Here is an 18,019-nt window from a genome sequence, read left to right as displayed (position 1 = left end):
GGTTTCCTGTTTGTTTTCCTTTCCTTACTCTTTTCCCTGTCTGTGTTGACTTCTTTAGCAAATGTCAAGAAAATGCTTGGAAGCTGTGCTTCAAACCGTCCTTCATTTATTTACTTTGACTCTCTTGAAATCCCTCTTTTACATGACAGGAAACAGAGACGCCAGGAGCACAGGCGGCCATTTGGATGCAGCGCAGCAAGGGCTCCTGGAAGCGGGGCTTCCCGCGCGGCCCGGCCCGGAGCCGCAGCGAGGCCGCGTGTGCCGGCGAGGCCGGACCCCGGAGCCGGGCGGTTCTCAAGGGCCCCCGCCGAGCTCCCCGCCCGCGCTTCCCTCTCGAGACACACGGGGACCCTGGACGCAGCCCGCGGCCCGCAGACCCCGGTGGGACTGTGGCCCGAGGGGCGCCGCCCGGGCGGCGGGCCCTGCCTCGGGGTCCAGGGCCGTGGGCTCCTGAGGGTCTGCGCGGAGGAGGCGGCGTCGGGCACCGAGAAGCGGGCGACCCCAGCGCCGTCCCCAGCGGCCTGGCCCCGCCGCGCCTGCGCTGCTCCCGACGGGCTGCCTCCCGGGAGACCGGGCCACGCTGCGCTTCCTCGCAGGCTCTTCCCCTGAGGAAGAGCTGCAAAATCAGGCACTTCGAAAACCGCGCGCTTAGCAACCATCGAACTCCGTTTTACAGGACCGGAAAGTTGAAAAACGGTCGAAAGAAACCCCAGTAGCCGCCTGTGACCAGCTGTCTGAAGACCAGATGCCACCTCCTGACATCCGGTGCAGACGGGGCATATCGCCCTTTACCTCTAAAATTCCAGAAGATATGCCTCTCGCTGACTCGGCGCGGAAGCAGCCGCCCCCCCCCCCTCCCCCTCCCCCTTCTCCCCCTCCTTCTACTCTGAGTGCTCTCCGGTGGGAACACTGCACAGTCATGCTTAGCTGAAGGGCTGCACAGCCAGCTTTCCTGGACATCTCTTTTTTTTTTTTTTTTTTTGCTAGTTTAGAACTTTCCATCCTCCTCACTTTACTCAAGTCATCCTCATTTATCCTAACTCCAAAGTGAGAAATTACTTAACTAATTTGATAGCTGTTTTTACCGAGGGAGGATAGATTTCTATAAGATCATCCAGTAAAGCCCATTAGCCATCCTGGAACTTACTGGAGCCCTCAGTGAACAGGAACGATGTATGACTTTGATCTAGTGCCCTGATCCCAAATAACCCACACACACAAGAAGGAAACAGACACCAGAGGTCTCGAGGCAACAGTTAAATGTTTGTGTAACAGCACAGCGCAGGGTGGCAAGGCTGTGGACCTGAGCTGACTCCAAGCTCACTCAGCCCCTGGACCTCTCTTCCTCATTTGTAAAGCTGTGACGTGACCCACCTCCCAGAACTCCATTCAGGTTTAGACAAATCAGGTTTGCAAAGATGGCTATGAAAGTGCCTGGCATTCACTTGATGGGCAATAAAACATTGTCTCTTTCCTTCCTTCTTTACTGAATGCATCTGCCACACTATAAAAACACTAATAAAAAACACTAACTCAGAAGGATATCTGCACCTCCACATTCATCGTAGCACCATTTACAACAGCCAACATTTGAATGCAGCCTGCGTTCATCCATAGGCGAATGGATAAAGAAGATGGGGTGTGTGTGTGTATGTAGTGGAATACTCTTCAGCCATAAAAAAGAATGAAATCTTGCCATTTGCAACAACATGGATGGACCTCAAGGGCGTTACGCTAAGTGAAAGGAATCAGACAGAAAAAGACAAACACTGTACGATCTCTCTTATATGTTGAATCTAAAGAAAAAGATTTAAAAACCAAGCTCATAGACACAAAGAACACATTGGCAGTCACCAAAGGCAGTGGGTAGAGGGTAGGAGAAATGGATGAAGGGGGTCAAAAAGTAAAAAAAAAATAGCAAAGACAGAGTCTTTAACATTTATGCAAACCCTAAATTCTGTTTATTGAAAACACTCATCAAGAATACTTGGTGGGCAAGTAGCACCTCATGGCATTTACCCACCTCAAGGATTTTATAATCTTAGTGCATGGAGCGTGTGCTGGAGAAGTGGGTGTAAAAATAAATGGGATGGGGGCTGGCCCCGTGGCCAAGTGGTTAAGTTCGCACGCTCCGCTGCAGGCGGCCCAGTGTTTCGTTAGTTCGAATCCTGGGCGCGGACATGGCACTGCTCATCAGACCACGCTGAGGCAGCGTCCCACATGCCACAACTAGAAGAACCCACAACGAAGAATACACAACTATGTACCGGGGGGCTTTGGGGAGAAAAAGGAAAAAATAAAATCTTAAAAAAAAATAAAAAAATAAAAAAATAAATGGGATGATGAAAACACAGTAGGTGCTGTGAAAATTATTTCAGTTCTTAGACAAGGGATCGAGCCAGAAATAGGGCGACATTTCTACGTCGGAAGCTGGAATCCGGAATTTAACTATTGAAATATTCCTGTGTCATCATTCGACAAGTGCTCACAGAGAGCCCACATAGACCAAACACTCAGCATTGCTCCCAATAGGGGTTTATTATTTTAGGCTTATAGTTAGAGCTGAAGGAGAATCCAATAGGTTCTGTTTAAAGGTTTTAACCAGTTAAGATAAAGGAAAAAACTTTAATGTGGCTTGTTTTAAGCCATAGGGATCTGTCACTGTGTTTACTGAGGTGGCTTTTCAGCTTACCCTCGGGCTGTTTATAAGTTTGGGAATGTTTTATGTTGGCCATGATGGGTTGACCTTGATGGTTTATTTGCTTGATTACATCTTAAGTATATCGTGCAAATAAATAAAACTGTAAGAACTCAACTCCTAGCATTTTAGATGAAACGCTGATCTATGGGTTGCAGTCCCCTGTCCCCGCCCCCACACTGTGGAAGGTCAGGGTGAGTGGACACTCTCCAGCAGGGGAAATGGCAGTGAGCCTTGATGCTCCCCTTTTCTGAGTCCAAATGTTTGCACCTGGTCCCCTGAGAGACCAGGTCCCACTAGCCCAGACTTTATCCACAGACAGTTCCCAGCACAGCCTTCAGAGAGGGATGAAGGGAAAAAGACAAAAGAACAAAAAACAAAACTCTGGGAGTGGGGGTTACTGCCGTCCTGCACCTGTGACACCAACAGGCTGACAAGGCTGACGCGCAGCTGTAGACACAGACTTAGCGTCAATGTACTTCGATGCATTTCAGAATGATTTTCAACAACAAAATTGAGATAATAAAAGATTATCTGATTATTTAAATAGACATATCTCTGAAGAAGATATTCAAATGGCCAATAAGCCCATGAGAAGATGCTCAGTATTAGGGAAATGCAAGTCAAAACCACAAGGAGACCTCATGTCACACTCAGTAGCTGACGAGAATCAGCAGACAGAAAGTTACAGGTGTTGGTGAGGATGTGGAGCCCTCATCCTCAGCTGCGGAATGTCAAATGCTGCAGCCACATGGGAAACAGTCTGGCTCTTCCTCAAAAAGTTAAACATAAAGTTACCACATAACCTAATAATTCCACTCCTAGGTATCTACCCAAGAGAATGGAAAACCTACATCCACACAAAAAACTCGAATTTTCATAGCAGAGTTATTTATAATAGCCAAATAGTAGAAACAACCCAAACGTCCATCAATCAATGAACAGATAAACTGTGATATAACCATACAAGGGAATATTATATAACCATAAAGAGGAATAAAGTTCTGGCATGTGCTACATTGTGGATAAATCTTGAAGATATTATGCTGAGTGAAAGAAGGCCACAAAAGGCCACATATTATCTGATTCCATTTATATGAAATGTCCAGAACAGGCAAATCTATAGAGACACAAAGTAGATAAGTGGTTGCCAGGGGCTGGACGAGGGGAACTGGGGAGTGATAGCTAAGGAGTATGGGGTTTTTTGTGGGGGAGTGATGAAAGTCTTCTAAAATTGGATTTGGTGATGATTGCATAATTCTGAATATACCCAAACTATTGAAATATACACTTTGAAAGGGTGAATTTTTTGATATAGAATTATGTATCAATGAAGCTGTTATTTTTAGAAAAGATTATGTGATTAATTCTAAATAAAGAAGAATTGTCAATGAATTGAAATACTTCATTTCCCATGCATTCTAGTAAACTGATACTTTACTGTCTTTGCCTAAGGAAAGAGTTTGTTTTTATACATGTTTTTGATCCAGCAGGAACTGAAACTGAACTTGAGCAAGGCCACATGCACGCCTGGACCCAGAAAGTGAAGAGGGAGGGGAGGACTCAGAACACGACTGAGAAAGAAGCTGAGTCTGAGAAGTGGTAACGGGGACGGCCAGGCTGCCCAGGTCCCCGATGCCAGAGCCACCCCTGGGCCCCAGGGATGCTGGCCTGCAGCTGGGTCCCCTCCACAGCTGTCACTCTGAGCACAGCTGTCAATGTGCGTGAGCAGCACCCTGTGTGTCTGCACGATGCACTCTCCCAGATGATGCAGCAAAACCATCTTTGTGCTTCTCAGGCTGAGGGCTGGAAACAAATTATGCAGAGTAATACTGAGAATTAAAGGTTTTTGAATTAGATTTTTTTCTCTAGCTATTAGTTTTTCTAGCTAATTAATAGGTAATAGTTACTCTGTTACCATATTTTGTGCTGTTGTGGATTTGTTTATAATTCTTTGGCGGATTTTTGTAATTTACCTTAAAAACCTGTGATTGTTACTTTAACAAATATCTAAATAAGCATCCCAGGTCCTTTACTCCTCCTTGCAGGGGGCCCCTTAGTCAATGGTGTTTAAAATCGTGGACCTGGAGTCAGACAGACCTCGATGAGAATTCTGACTCTTCAGTCGATCTGCTGAGTGATTCTGAGCAGGTTACTCAATCTCTCTGAACCCTTCATCCACAGAGTGAGATGGTGTTAGGCTTACGCTTGGCCTTCAGTGAGTTGTAGGGTCGCTCTTCAAACCCCTCCAGGCTGTCCACATCCCTCCCCTGACCTGAAGCCTCACACTGGGAACGATGCTGTGTTAAATGTCTGAGTTGGTGCTAAATTTGGGAAACAGCGGCCTCTTGGCAGCGACTGTGTGCGTGGTTTTTGCCCTCGTGTTTGCACCTCTTTTTAACAGTGGAGCTAAGGGTTGACGTCAGCTGCACTTTCCGGCGGTCCAGTCATGTTTCTGTGCCTCTGTCCTCACCCTGAAGACCACATCACTCCAGAGTTGTCCAGTTGCCTGGTCTCTGCAGCCTTTCCTGAAGAACCGCAGTGAACGAAATTTAAATGGTCCATCACAGAACTGGGGCATCTTCTTTTCTGCCTGCCGCTTCCCAGAGAGCTGACAGCTTACAAAGACTGCCACGTTCCCCGCGAGGAAGCAGCAGCTCCCTGCAGGAAGATGGTGCAGGACTTCCCACTGCACCGCTCTTTCCTTGCTGAGCTCTGCTTAGAGGCTCTTCAGTCGGCAGAGGGGCCTTATTCCATTCACACCCATTAGGGCCAGGAGCTCTGATTTTGAAGATAACTTGAAAAAGTAAAGTATTGGGTAAGTTTTCAGGTGAAGAGATGTGTTTGTCCCATAATTACACTGTGTTAAGTTAGTTTAAATACGTAAAACTTTGAAATGCTTTTGAATCATCAAAAATACAATGAACAGGAACGGTGATGTGGGCGGAGGGGCAGCCATGCTGAGCCGCACTGTGTCCTGCTGGGCTGCGCTGGGTCCTGCTGTCATGCTGTGTGGGCACTAGGGGAGGCAGGGAGAAGCCTCCTGCCGGGTAGAGGAGGGGCTCCGCTGACCCAGCCAGCTTCCGTCTTCGTCCCTGGCCCTCTTCTGTGTCCGCAGCGCAGGTGAGAGCTCCACCATGTGGTGGCCGTGCTCCCTTTTCCCGAGGGCAGCGAGCACAGGGCTCCCAGAAACTCCAAGTCTCCTTTGGGCCAATTTTGTCAAGTTTTACGTAGTTCACCCTCGTGCTTGCTGCTAAATTAGCCAGAGGTGGGTGACTACACCCGGCCGCTCTTGGGCTCAGGATCCTGTGCCCGCACAGAGAGGGCGGCCTCCCTCCTCCGGCCTGGGAGTGCACGCAGGCCCCTCTGGTTGCCACAGTCCTGAATGTGAGGGGATGTTCCGGAAGTGCACACCCGGGCGGCCCTTCCAGAGGGAGGTCTAGAGCTTCTTACTCCCAGAAGCCTCCATCTGGGCAGGAGGGGAGACGTGCCCAGGAGGAAAAGTGCAGCCTGTGAGCAGAAGTCGGGCTCCACAGCTAGGTGGGACAGAACACCAACAGGGCGCGATGAAACCTAAAACTGAACCTGACGCGACTTCCAGGCGGGGAACAGGGCAGCCGACATTGAAGCCGACTTGAGAACAGCCAGTTGCAGTGTGTCTTCGAGTCCGCAGCGCTGCCTGTCCTGCTGAGTCCGAGCCAAGGGGGGGCCTCGCCCGGCTCACGAAGTGGCCATGGCTCCTGGTGTTCATCAATGAGGGCTGCTGTGTGTGTTTAACTGTCTTCTCCCCTCAACACAACTGCACTGTCCTAAGACAGCTGAGAGGCTGGCTACTCCTTCAAGGACCAGACTGCTTTCATACAGCCAATGGTAGGTTAGGAGAAACCAGAGAGAACTGACCCTCAAACAGCAGCTGAAGCCCCAGGAGGGAGCCCAGTGTTCTAAACTGGGTCCTCGCTGGCTTTCAGGTGCCATGACCTGGACCTCACCACAACCTTCTGACGACCCTGGCTGACCAAACACCCGTCTGGCCAGGGATTTCCACAGAAACAAAATGCCCCTGGCCAGCGTGGCTCCCCAGACCTCAGTGGGGAGCCAGTGGATGCATGGGAAGCGGTACCTGCAGTAGTTCCCCCGGAGCTGCAGCTCAGACAAAGATGCTGGGCGGCCAAGGAGCCAGCACCGGCGCTTACGAGTTACCTAGGACTCTTCAGCTAGGATTTCCTCTTTCTACAACTTTGGTCATGTCGACAAAAATAATCCATAACCAATCTATAAGTGAAAATTTGGGTGAGTTTATTCTGAGCTAAAATCTGAGGACCATGGCCCAGGGCCTTTCTTCCCAAAGGAAGAAAGGGCACCAAGGAAGTGAGGTATACAGAGTGGTTATATACCCCCAAACAGGATATTTCACATATGATTGAAATGTCCCTCCCACAATAGTCACAAGATTGCCCTGTCGGCACAGCACTTGATGGACACAGCAGGTAGTGGGTCTGCTATCTTGGTGGGCGTAGCAGGAGGCAAGTCTATTGTCTCGAGCTGGGTGGTCACAGGTGAGCGCACCAATCAGTTCCTAGCCTAAGGAAAGATGCTTAATCCTTAAGGAAATGCCAACTTGGGAGGGAGAAGGAAGTTGCACCTTTATGTCACGGGCCTTTGTTCTTGCCATAGGGAATATCTAAAGCAGATATACAATGCATGCTCAACGCCTTGGTCAGGCCCTTTTGGAAAGACAAGGTCAGGCCGAATTAGGTTTACACCGAATGGCTTCCTTATATACTCCAATATATCCTAGTGCTTGCCATTTCTATTTGTCAATGTCTTCACGTGTACAGGGAGTCTTCAAAAGGAAAATGAAACCTGAAGAAACCATCAGCCCAAGAGCCCATACACCTTTTTAAACAGAGAACAGTAAACTGAGGGAGGCGACAAGACAGACAGGCCTGGGCTCAAGGCAGTAAATCGTGGGACGGTGATAAGGAAACATACGGGGGAACCAGCGGGAGACTGGGGCTGTTCTAACAGGTTGGTTTGTGGAGATTCCCCATCTTTGGTGGTAAGAACGTTCTCATCTTGGTGCAGGAGGGCCCCTTCCTACCAGCTTTTATGCCCTGATTTTAGGTAGAAAGGGGCCTCAGAGAGCCCTTCTTGCATCTGCTGCTTCTCAAGATAATATACCAAAGTGGCGTGTTTTGGGGTGGCGTGTCCTGAACTTCTTCGGATCCTTACCTAAAATCCATGTGAAATACCATTTCCATAGGACTCACGGCTCACCAGCAATGCTGTTGGTTAGAAGTAGGTCCAGATAGCGGAGCAAATACCAGTTAAGTGTGTCTCGTCCCTCTGGCATTTTCCTTTGTTTAAATGGTAATTTGCACTATTGGCACAAGGCACATTTTCTATATATGCATGAGCAGGACTCATCAGTCACAATTGCTGCTTGCAGTCCCTGACCACTCTCACTGATGAGAAAGACGATTGTTTCTTCTCCTTCTCCTCTGGAACATGAAGGCCTTTGATTTTTATGGAACCCCTTCTCCACTGCTCAAAGCATGGGGGTTCCCTTTCCCCAAGAGAATGGACCCACGCTGACCCAGGGCATCCTACTGTGCTCCTTGGGGCCACAGGCACCCCTGGAGGAGACCTCCAGCTGCATACACACTAGCTGTGAAGGTAGATATCACCAACAGCTTCACAGGAAGAGAGAAATGCTGGCTTACCTCGAGCCTCACACAGTAAACATCCTTCAAAGTTCCTTTTAAAGTGCCCCCTAACTCTACTCTGAGTTCCAGCTCCATCTCCCACTTTCTCTCTCTCCCTTTTCCTATGTAGCTTGCATCTCTCTTCTACTTCCCTGGACAATTCTGCTCCAGCCCTCAGCTTGCACCTCACACTCAACAAAACCCAAACCCAAAACCCAAACCTTACCAGCACCTCAGCAAACATCTTTCTTTTTCTTTTCTAAACAGGACCCTTGTAGGTCTTTCATCCTACACTAAGTAGATAATCAAAGTATTTGCCCAACAAAATAGAGGTGTTTGAGGGGCCAGGGGCAGAGGGGGTCCTGCTGCTAATAAGGCCATACATACACAGGTGTCTATGGGGATGTGTGTGTGCCTCCAGTTTAAATGATTTCACACTTTTTTCCAGTGATACGCTGCTGCTGTTTTTTTCTTTTTTTGAGGAAGATTAGCCCCGAGCTGCCAATCCTTCTCCTCCTTTTTTTTTTTTTTGCTAAGATTGGCCCTGAGCTAATGTCCGTGCTCATCTTCCTCTACTTTATATGTGGGATGCCTACCACAGCATGGCTTGCCAAGTGGTGCCTTGTCCACACCCGGGATCTGAACAGGTGAACCCCAGGCCACTGAAGTGGAACGTGCGAACTTACCCTCTATGCCACCGGGCTGGCCCCACTGCTCCTGTTTATAAAGCTTGTTTTTAGCACTGTGTCTTAAACAGTGATAATGTATCTTGGCTCAAACAGCATGTGTGCTCATGAAATGCTCCCAGTGCTGGCCCAGCTGCCGCCCACACATTGACCCTCCTGCAGGAGACTTCACCACCCCTCATGCCCTCACTCTCCACGCACCGGCCCGCCTGAGCTCTTCACTCCCTGAATGAGCTGGGCTTCCTCTCACCACTCACCAGGCCCCTTCAGTGAGTCAACCCATCCTTCTGTTGTCCACTTTGACCACCCTCTCTCCTCCCCCACCTCCCTGCCTCACGATGCACCAGGCCTTGCTCCTGCGGCTGAGGTCCCTCCTGTGCTCAGCAGTCCTAAGGCGCTGCGTTCACCGCCTCCCCCTGCTGGGCTGCAGGTTTCCCAGCTCCATCCTCCCTTTGCCATGCCAGCTCCTGGCACAACAGGGGGCACATGAGATTAAAAATACAAGTGAATGAATCAATGAGAAGAATACTTTATATTAAAAAGCGCTTTCCTGAATTTGACATCAAAACTGAGAGTGATGACCACTCCTTGGCTAATAATGAGGTTTGTGTCTGCTTGACACAAAATCAGAGCATTATTCAGTTAACTGGATATATTTAAACAGACAATCAGGTAAGCAGCTAGAGAAGACATCTGTGAATTGGACATTTACCTTGATGTAAAGGCTTGGTCAAGCCTGTCACCTCAAGTAACCGTCTGCCCGTGTCCACAGACAGGCTGTCTTTGTAAAGCTACAGTGGGGCATGCGTATGATGACTGGTCATTGTTATGATTTGCAAAGGCATGGCAGGATGCGCTGGTTGCTAGGAAGACAGTGTCTAGAACTAGATGCCATGCCCAGGTGACATGGCTGGCTTCAGGCAGCTTTGCAGTCATATTAATGCTGCAGTTTCAGGAGGTGAGGCTGGAGGCACAAGAGACACGGTGAGTCCTCTCCAGGCATCCCTTCACAGCATGGGCAGAATACGGTCACCCCGAGGCATTTTCCCTGGAGAAGCTGCCCCCTCACACCATGTTGATGCGTCAGAGTATTCCTTTTCCCAAGCCCCAGAGGCAGTCCTGGGCAGGACGGCTCCGAACAGCAGACTTGATAATTCCCATGTTCCTGTCAAGCCCTGTGCATATGAGTTATCCGTGACCCCCACTGACACAGAAATGTGACGCCCCTGATCACATACCCTAACTTCGACCAAGTGCATAAATCAATAAACAAACCAACAGTCTTCCTTAATGGAGACACGCTCAGAATAATACACCTGTGAGAGGCCCAGCAAGACAGATCTCCCCAGTGCTCCAGTGAACACAGGGTCACGGAAGCAAACAATTGGCAGTGCTCTGAAGATTCTGAGATGACCATTGGCCCCAAAATATTTCCTCCGGAACTTGCATTTGCTTAAACTCCCAGGTTAGAGTGATTAATGGGTAGGACAACAGAAGTCATCATTGTTTCAATGCCTGCGTTCGAGCTGTGGCCTTGACCTGATTGGCTCCGTGACCTGGCACAGGTAAGTTGCCCTTGCAGGGTCTCATTCTCCTCGAGAGGAAGTATCACAAAGCCACACATTTAAAAACCAACAGAAAGCCTCAACTTAAATTAAGAAACATCTATTTATCAAACGCCATTTAACTGGATAGAAGCGAATTCAAAGGACAGGTATCAACGAAGATGTTTTCTCCTTAAGAGCCTCCGCTCCTTGCATCATCATGCAGAGCCTCCTTGTGGCCTGGTGTCCGGCAGGTGGAAGTGCTTGCACGCTGAGCTCCTGCTGCCCAGCTCTGCTGAAGACACCGGGCCATCACAGCCTGAACGGGTAGGTGTTGGGTGCAGACCCTTGGAAGGATGCCCACAGCAAGCCCAGCAGGACACGAAGAAGTGCACCGAAATCAAGGTCTGATGTTTGGATAGAGGCTAACTCCACATTTGCACAACTGTCATTGTAAAACGACAACAGAGATGTTTGCAAATCATTGACTTAATAATTGTTTAAGTCTTTTCAAAGACTTCCTCTGGATGGAAAACAGCCTTGCCAACACCTTGACGTTAGCCAGGTGAGACCCATTTCAGGTAGTAATTGGAGATTAGCAAACAAAATTAGAACTCTGCAAATGTTTAATGCCTGAGGGTGATCTGGCTAATAGAGAAAATTCTATTTATTTTCCTCTCTTCATATTCTTCCCCCCTCCACCCCCATATTGCCCTCAAGGAACATGAAGACTACAAGGTGATATGGGAACCAAACATACAACTATAATGGTGTTTCTATGAGGAAAAGTGTCACTAAAAAGTGTAGGAGGGACACTTAAGTCCAACTTGGGGAGCTCAAAGATTTCCTGGAGGAAATGGCCACTGTATTAATCTGGGTTGCCCAGGGAAACAGAACCAATAGAATATACATATATGTTTGTGTGTGTGTGCATCCACATATATGATTTATTATAAGGAACTGGCTCACGCACTTACAGAGGCTGAGAAGCCCCAGGATTTGCAGACTGCAAGCTGGAGACCCTGAAGAGCCAACAGTGTGAGTTCCAGAGCGTGTCTGAGTCCAAAGGCAGGAGATGATCAAGGTCCAGCTCCAGCAGTTGGGCAGAGAAACCAAATTCCCTCATATTCTACCTTTCTGTTCTATTTGAGCCTTTAATGGATTATTGGGGGGGGGAGGGAACTGCTTTACTCAGTCTACTAATTCAAATCTTAATTTCATTCAAAACACCCTCACAAACACACCCAGAATAATTGTGTGACCAAAGATTCTGGGTATCCTGAGCTCCAGTCAAGCTGACACACCACAGCCACTCAGGTGTGACATGAAGGATTAGTTTCTAAAGCATCATACTCCAGCCTAGCCCAATGACTATAACAGGAAATATTTTCCAGTCCTCAAAAAGAACAAAGCAGGTTCTGATGGGGAAAGGTCTCCAAGGTATACCAGTGAACAAGGCAATTCTCATAATAATTACATATTTTATCATCTCATTCTTGTAGAAAAGAAGAAGATATATATTTGTAAATGTGCATATGTGCATCCAAGGCACAGAAGGAAGCAGAAAATGCACAACACTGACAGTGATTGTTTCCGGGAAGAGGAGGAGGGAAGGGGGTGGAAGGTCCAGTCTGTGCCACCTTCACTGTGGGAATCTTCTACAAAGAGAGTGTATTCGTGCAGCTCACACAACAAGAGATAAAACAAGGAGGTAATATGCAAACAATTATATATGAATATTATTAAACAAATAGAAGCAGTTGAAAATAAGGCTTGGAATATACCTTGCTGCGTCCCTCCCTCATATTAACGAGCACAGAGCTGATTACTACCTGCTTGCATGGAAGGGGTGAGGAGTGTGGGGACCTGGAATTGGCCACCCCAAGATATGGCTCTTTGGCATCAGGATTATTTGAGATTGATTGCTTTTGATAAACTGGGACAGGGAAGGAGGAATGGAACTTGCCCTTTGTTAGGACACGTTTACATTTGTAAGGTAAATCTCTATCTGTAAAAGGTGCCTCCCTCTCTGTACCAGGAAGAAGAAAGGCGATGACCTACTCTCCAAAAACTCTTAATCAATACCAAAGGTGAGGACTTAAAATCTGCATTTTATTGTGCTAGTCTGGTAACCTCCTGTAACTGACTTCCCTCCCCCTCCCAACGTTGGCATCTCCTTAAAGATTAAGCATCTTTCTTTAGGCTGGGAACCGATTGTGGCTCTCATCTGTGGACCGCTCCCCCCCCCCCCCCAGCCTGAGGCAACACACCTGCCACCCCGCGGCGTTCACTGGGACAGTAGACCTATCTGTCGTTTCCATCAAGCGCTGTGCTGACAGAGCAGCCTCGTGACTGTTGTAAAAGGGACTTTTCAATCATATGTGAAACACCCCATTTGGGGGCTATATAACAACTCTGTGCACCCCACTTCTTCGGTGCCCTTTCTTCCTTTGGGAAGAAAGGCCCCGGGCCATGGTTCCTCATACAGCTTTGTTTAATTTTCTCTTGCTATTCTGTCTCACGTGAATTTACTTCGTTCTCCAGCTAGACGAACCCCCATTTGGGGAGAGGAAATGTCCTCCTCCCCTACAGGAGGTAGAAGGAAAGGGAAAGAAATACCACCCAGCATATGTGTACGCACACAAAGGGACGTGGCAGAATAGTCACAAATTTAGGGAGAGAACTTTTGAGTGATGGGATTCTTATGGGAAGTTTCATGTTCTTTTGGCTTCTCTGCATTTTCTTTCTTTCTTAGGCTTTTATATTTATAAAACTTGTATCTACTTTTAAGAACACAATACATGTCCATGGTCTGAAATTCAAAAGCACAGACATCCAGGGAAAAGTCTCTCCCACACTCATCTCTTAGCTCCCAGCACTCCTCCCAGAGGCACTGTGCAGTTTCCAGGTTTCTAACTGGTCCTTCCAGGGATAGTTTAAGGATTTTTCCACCTATTCTTTAGTTTTCTGTTGTACCCAAATGGACACATGCAATAAACACCTTCCTATACATTGATTTTCCTCCATTAACACATCTTGGAGATTGTTCCAATTCCGTACACACAGAACTGCCTCGTTCTTTTAAACAGCTGCATGGCATTCCACTATGTCAGTATACTGTGACTTCCTTAATCAGTTTTCTAAACGAGTTTTTTTTTTTAACTTATTGGGCATTTTATTAATTTATTTAATATTGACCCTGAGCTAATATCTGTTGCCAATCTCTTTTTTTCTTCTCCTTCAGCCCAAAGCTCCCCAGTACATAGTTGTATATTCTGGTTGTAGGTCCTTCTGGTTGTACCATGTGGGACTCCGCCTCAGCATGGCCTGACGTCGTGCCGTGTCCCGCCCAGGATCCGACCCGTGACCCGGGGCCACCAAAGCGGAGTGTGTGAACCTAACCGCTCCGCCATGGCAGCCCCCATGGGTTATTAAACTGTCCTTCACCTTTTCCTTTTACAGGCTGTCGACAAATAAAAATGGCAAGCAATAGGATATACTGGAGTATATGAGGAAGCCATTTGATATAAACCTAATTCAGCCTGACTTTGTTTTTTCCAAAAGGGCCTAACTGTGGCTGTTGAGCACGCATTGTATATCTGCTTAGGCATTTCCTGTGGCCAGAACAAAGGCCCTTGAGATAAAGGTGCAACTTCCCCCCACATTAGCATTTCCTTAGGGATAAGCATCTTTCCTTAGGCTAGGAACTGATTGCTGCACTCACCTTTGACCACCCAGCTCACCTGTGACCAGTCAGCTGGAGACAACAGACTGCCACCCTGCTGTGTTCACTGAGAGAGCAGACCTACCTGCTGTGTCCATCAATCGCTGTGCCCACAGAGCAGTCTCGTGACTACTGTAAAAGGGACATTTCAATCCTATGTGAAACATCCTCTCTGGGGGTATACAACCACTCTGTGCACCCCACCTCTTTGGTGCCCTTTGTTCCTTCGGGAAGAAAGGCCCCGGGTTATAATCCTCAGATTTAAGCTCAAAATAAACTCACCCAAATTTTCATTTATAGATTGGTTATGGATTATTTTCATCGACACTGTAATGACCATCCTCATAAGGCAGGGAGCTCTGAGCAGTGCACATAACTTGTTCATCTTCAAACACCTAGCTGCTAGCATCATGTGTGTACAATGAATCAAGTACAAAATACTTAAATGATGTTTCTTTTTGCATTCAACCTGTCAAGGAAGTTTTTTTACAGCTCTATTGAGATATATTTTACATACCGTAAAATGTACAGTTCAATGGCTTTCAGTTTATTCAGAGTCCTGCAGCAATCACAACAGATCATTGTCCTGCCAGGACCCCCGCCCCCGTCCTGCACGCACGCCCTGTCCCGCATAGACCCCGCGTCCAGCATAGACCCCCTCCCGTCCCGCACGGATCCCCCGTCCCCGCAAGGACCCCCCCCCGCCCCCGCAAGCGCCCCCCTCGTCCCCGCAAGGACCCCCCGTCCCGCACGGAACCCCCATCCCCGCAAGGACCCCCGCGTCCCGCACGAACCGCCGGTCCCGCCAAGACCCCGCCAGGCGGCGCCGCGTGGGCTCCGGGCGCACGGCCCGCGAGGGAAGGTCGGCAGGATAGGACGGGCGGCCACGGTGCCCCGAGGACCGGCCGCAGGGGCCAAAATGGCGCTCGGAACCCACGGCGGGATCCCCCTTTCAGGCGCCAGAGGGGGCGAGTCGGCCGAGGACTTCCGGGGCGGGGCCTGGAGGAGCGGAAGTTCCGGCGGCGCCAGGGTCGGGCGGGTTCGGCCGGAGGCGGCGGGAAGGCTGGCTCGCCGGGCGGCGCAGCCATGAACCTGGAGCGGTTGCGGAAGCGTGTGCGGCAGTACCTGGACCAGGTGGGCAGTGCGGCTGGGGGCCCGGTGCGCACGGCGGGCTGGCCCGAGGCTCTCGTTTGGGGCGAACCCCGCAGGGAGGACGCGGCCCCGGCCCGGTCCGCAGCCGGACGAGGGCAGCCGGGAGCGGGGTGATCCTCGCGCGTGCTCTGGCCGCTCTGTGGACGGCCGCACCGGAGCATCGGGCGCGCAGTGGGGGCTCCGTGCTGCCGCACCCGGGCATCGGGCGCACAGTGGGGGCTCCGTGGTGCCGCACCCGGGCATCGGGCGCGCAGTGGGGGCTCCGTGCGGCCGGGCACCGGGCATCGGGCGCGCAGTGGGGGCTCCGTGCCGTGGGACCCCGGGCACCGGGCGCACAATGGGGGCTCCGTGCTGCCGCACCCGGGCATCGGGCGCGCAGTGGGGGCTCCGTGCCGTGGGATCCCTGGCATCGGGGGCGCCGTGGGGGCTCCGTGCGTACTTAGCGGTCAGTGGAAGTGGAAGGATGACTTTAGGAGGAAAATTGCAGGGCAGTGTTTGAATTTAGTTAGCTAATACGAAAGTTTTTTGAGAAGTTTAGCTCTGATTTTTATTTTGCTGAATTTCAATGAATAAAGATACAAACTAGCATGTCGTCTCAAATCAGTACTTTAAAAAGTTCATGTTAACTACATCTGCATTTCCTGCACCACCCTTTAACGTACAGCAAACAGTGTTTAAGGAAAGAATTGTCTCCAGAATCAGCAGCTTCAGTTTAACCTATGATGTCACCGGTTTTTGTAAAATGTACGCTTTCCCGATAAATTGGAAACAAAGAAGGGGAGGGAAGATCATGTTAAAGGTGAAATGTTCAGAATTGGACGTGAGATGCTGCTGCCGGGTGTCTGCACCGCGCTGGAGAGCTGTGTTTGGATTGTCCGGGAGTCAGTTGAGTTGAACAGATGCTTCTTGAGCTCTGGCTCTGAGGATGGGGAGGCGCAGACAGGCCTGGTTTCCCCGCTTAGGGCACTTAAACTGGGCAGTCCGGTACCCGTCCCAGAAGCGTTCCTCCTCCAGATTGACTGGCAGCAGAGTTCCTGGTTTGCATCCAGGAAAACTGAGGCAAAGATCCTGGAAAGACTGAGGACCGTTGCTAATGATGAGATATTGCAAAATAGCCAGTGAAATTATCTACCGTTTTTGATACTTGCTGATACAGTTTTGTGATGTATAAGTTTAAAAAAAACCTGCCTTCTTGAACTGTGTATATCAAAGATCTTTTAATAATGTTTTTATTGTACAATTGAATTAAAACTCACCTAGCTGAGATATAAGATAGAGGTTTCATTGATAGACGCCTACTACATGTAAAACGTCATTGTATTGAGATGTCAATTTATTGTATAACATTCTAATAATATTAGATATCTGTTTAACACTTGAAATAACAGGGCAGTTACCACTTTCTCTTTTTTTTGGATACAGCAACAGTATCAAAGTGCTTTATTTTGGGCAGATAAAGTAGCCTCACTCTCTCATGGTAAGTGACAAATTCTAATATTTTTTCTGATTTCTCCATCTTTAAGACTCTTTCTGTTTTTCCTTGTACCTCTGGCCACTTATGTAATTTTTCCCTCCAGAGGAGCCCCAGGACATTTACTGGTTGGCTCAGTGTCTTTACCTGACAGCACAGTATCATAGAGCGGCTCATGCGCTTCGGTCACGAAAACTGGACAAAGTAAGTAATTTTGTGAACTTTAAAGTTTCCCAAAGCTTTTTTAAAATGTCATTGCCTTAGTATATTAGGAGCATGTGTTTTATGTCAAAATTATTTAAAAGGATTTGATTTTTCTTACTGAATGTGAAGAGAAAATTCATTAATTCTAACCTCAGTCACCTTGTTTTTCCTCTCTCCCTCCCACCATCTAGTCACTAAGTTGAAAATTTCGTTTTCTAAATAGCTTTGAGGTGACAGATGGTCCTTTCCATCTTGTTACCACTAGTAGATGTCAGGCGTTTCATTTGTCTGTTTTGTTGTTTTAGTCTCTTCTTGTCTCTTTTCCAGTGACATCTTTCCCACTTCCAACCTTCCCTGTTTCCAGTTCATCCTTTAAACTATCACAGGAATGGTCTTCCTAAAACACAGATCTGATTACAGTCACGTGCTGCGTAACGACGTTTCGGTCAATGATAGATTGCATGTACGACAGTGATCCTGTAAGATTAGTACTGTGTGTAGTAGGCTCTACCATCCAGGTTTGCACAAGTGCACTCTGTGCTGTTTGTACAATGATGATGTCACCTAGTGATGCATTTCTCAGAGCACGTGCTCGTTGTTAAGCAACGCGTGACTGTATGTCACAGTATTGCTTGGTGATTTCCCATTACCTACACGATAAAATAAGGTGTATTAATAGACACCCGAGGTCCTTTATGATTTCCCTTCAGTCTGCGTCTGACCCTCCACTGCCATCGATATGTGTAACGTACTCCAGTCCTGCTACTTGTGGCTCCTTAGATGTGTGATGATGATTGTTCAGACGCAGTGCCTGGAATGCTGACAGCTCCTGACT

General features: G+C 48.5%; 2 protein-coding genes and 1 long non-coding RNA gene across 6 annotated transcripts in view; 2 read left to right on the top strand and 1 right to left on the bottom strand.

The window, feature by feature from the left end:
- Positions 1-4,397, top strand: part of CFAP97D2 (CFAP97 domain containing 2) — a 37,157-nt gene extending 32,760 nt beyond the window's left edge. For 2 of the 3 annotated variants that reach the window (XM_046663800.1, XM_046663799.1), the window contains exon 4: positions 150-633. In XM_046663800.1, the coding sequence (XP_046519756.1) occupies positions 150-609 (460 nt within the window). In that variant the 3' untranslated portion in view covers positions 610-633. Of the gene's footprint in view, positions 1-149; positions 634-4,191 lie in introns of those variants that run through there. The other variant, XM_046663801.1, reaches the window with a different exon arrangement.
- A 6,137-nt stretch (positions 4,398-10,534) lies between these two features.
- On the bottom strand, positions 10,535-15,293 carry LOC124241151 (uncharacterized). Its single transcript, XR_006889126.1, has 3 exons — positions 15,152-15,293; positions 14,875-14,916; positions 10,535-11,078 (listed from the first exon to the last, which is right to left on the bottom strand). It is a non-coding gene; the product is annotated as an uncharacterized LOC124241151 (long non-coding RNA).
- Positions 15,294-15,378: 85 nt separating this feature from the next.
- The window catches only part of CDC16 (cell division cycle 16), a 35,481-nt gene continuing 32,840 nt past the window's right edge, over positions 15,379-18,019 (top strand). The window contains exons 1-3 of one of the 2 annotated variants that reach the window (XM_046664079.1): positions 15,379-15,491; positions 16,932-16,986; positions 17,087-17,184. In XM_046664079.1, coding sequence (XP_046520035.1) covers positions 15,444-15,491; positions 16,932-16,986; positions 17,087-17,184 — 201 coding nt within the window. In that variant the 5' untranslated portion in view covers positions 15,379-15,443. Of the gene's footprint in view, positions 15,492-16,931; positions 16,987-17,086; positions 17,185-18,019 lie in introns of those variants that run through there. The other variant, XM_046664080.1, reaches the window with a different exon arrangement.

The sequence above is a fragment of the Equus quagga genome, chromosome 6 (assembly GCF_021613505.1).
Source record: "Equus quagga isolate Etosha38 chromosome 6, UCLA_HA_Equagga_1.0, whole genome shotgun sequence".
Lineage (NCBI taxonomy): Eukaryota > Metazoa > Chordata > Mammalia > Perissodactyla > Equidae > Equus > Equus quagga.
The sequence above is the reverse complement of the archived record's forward strand: the minus strand, read 5'-3'. Positions and strand labels throughout refer to the sequence as shown.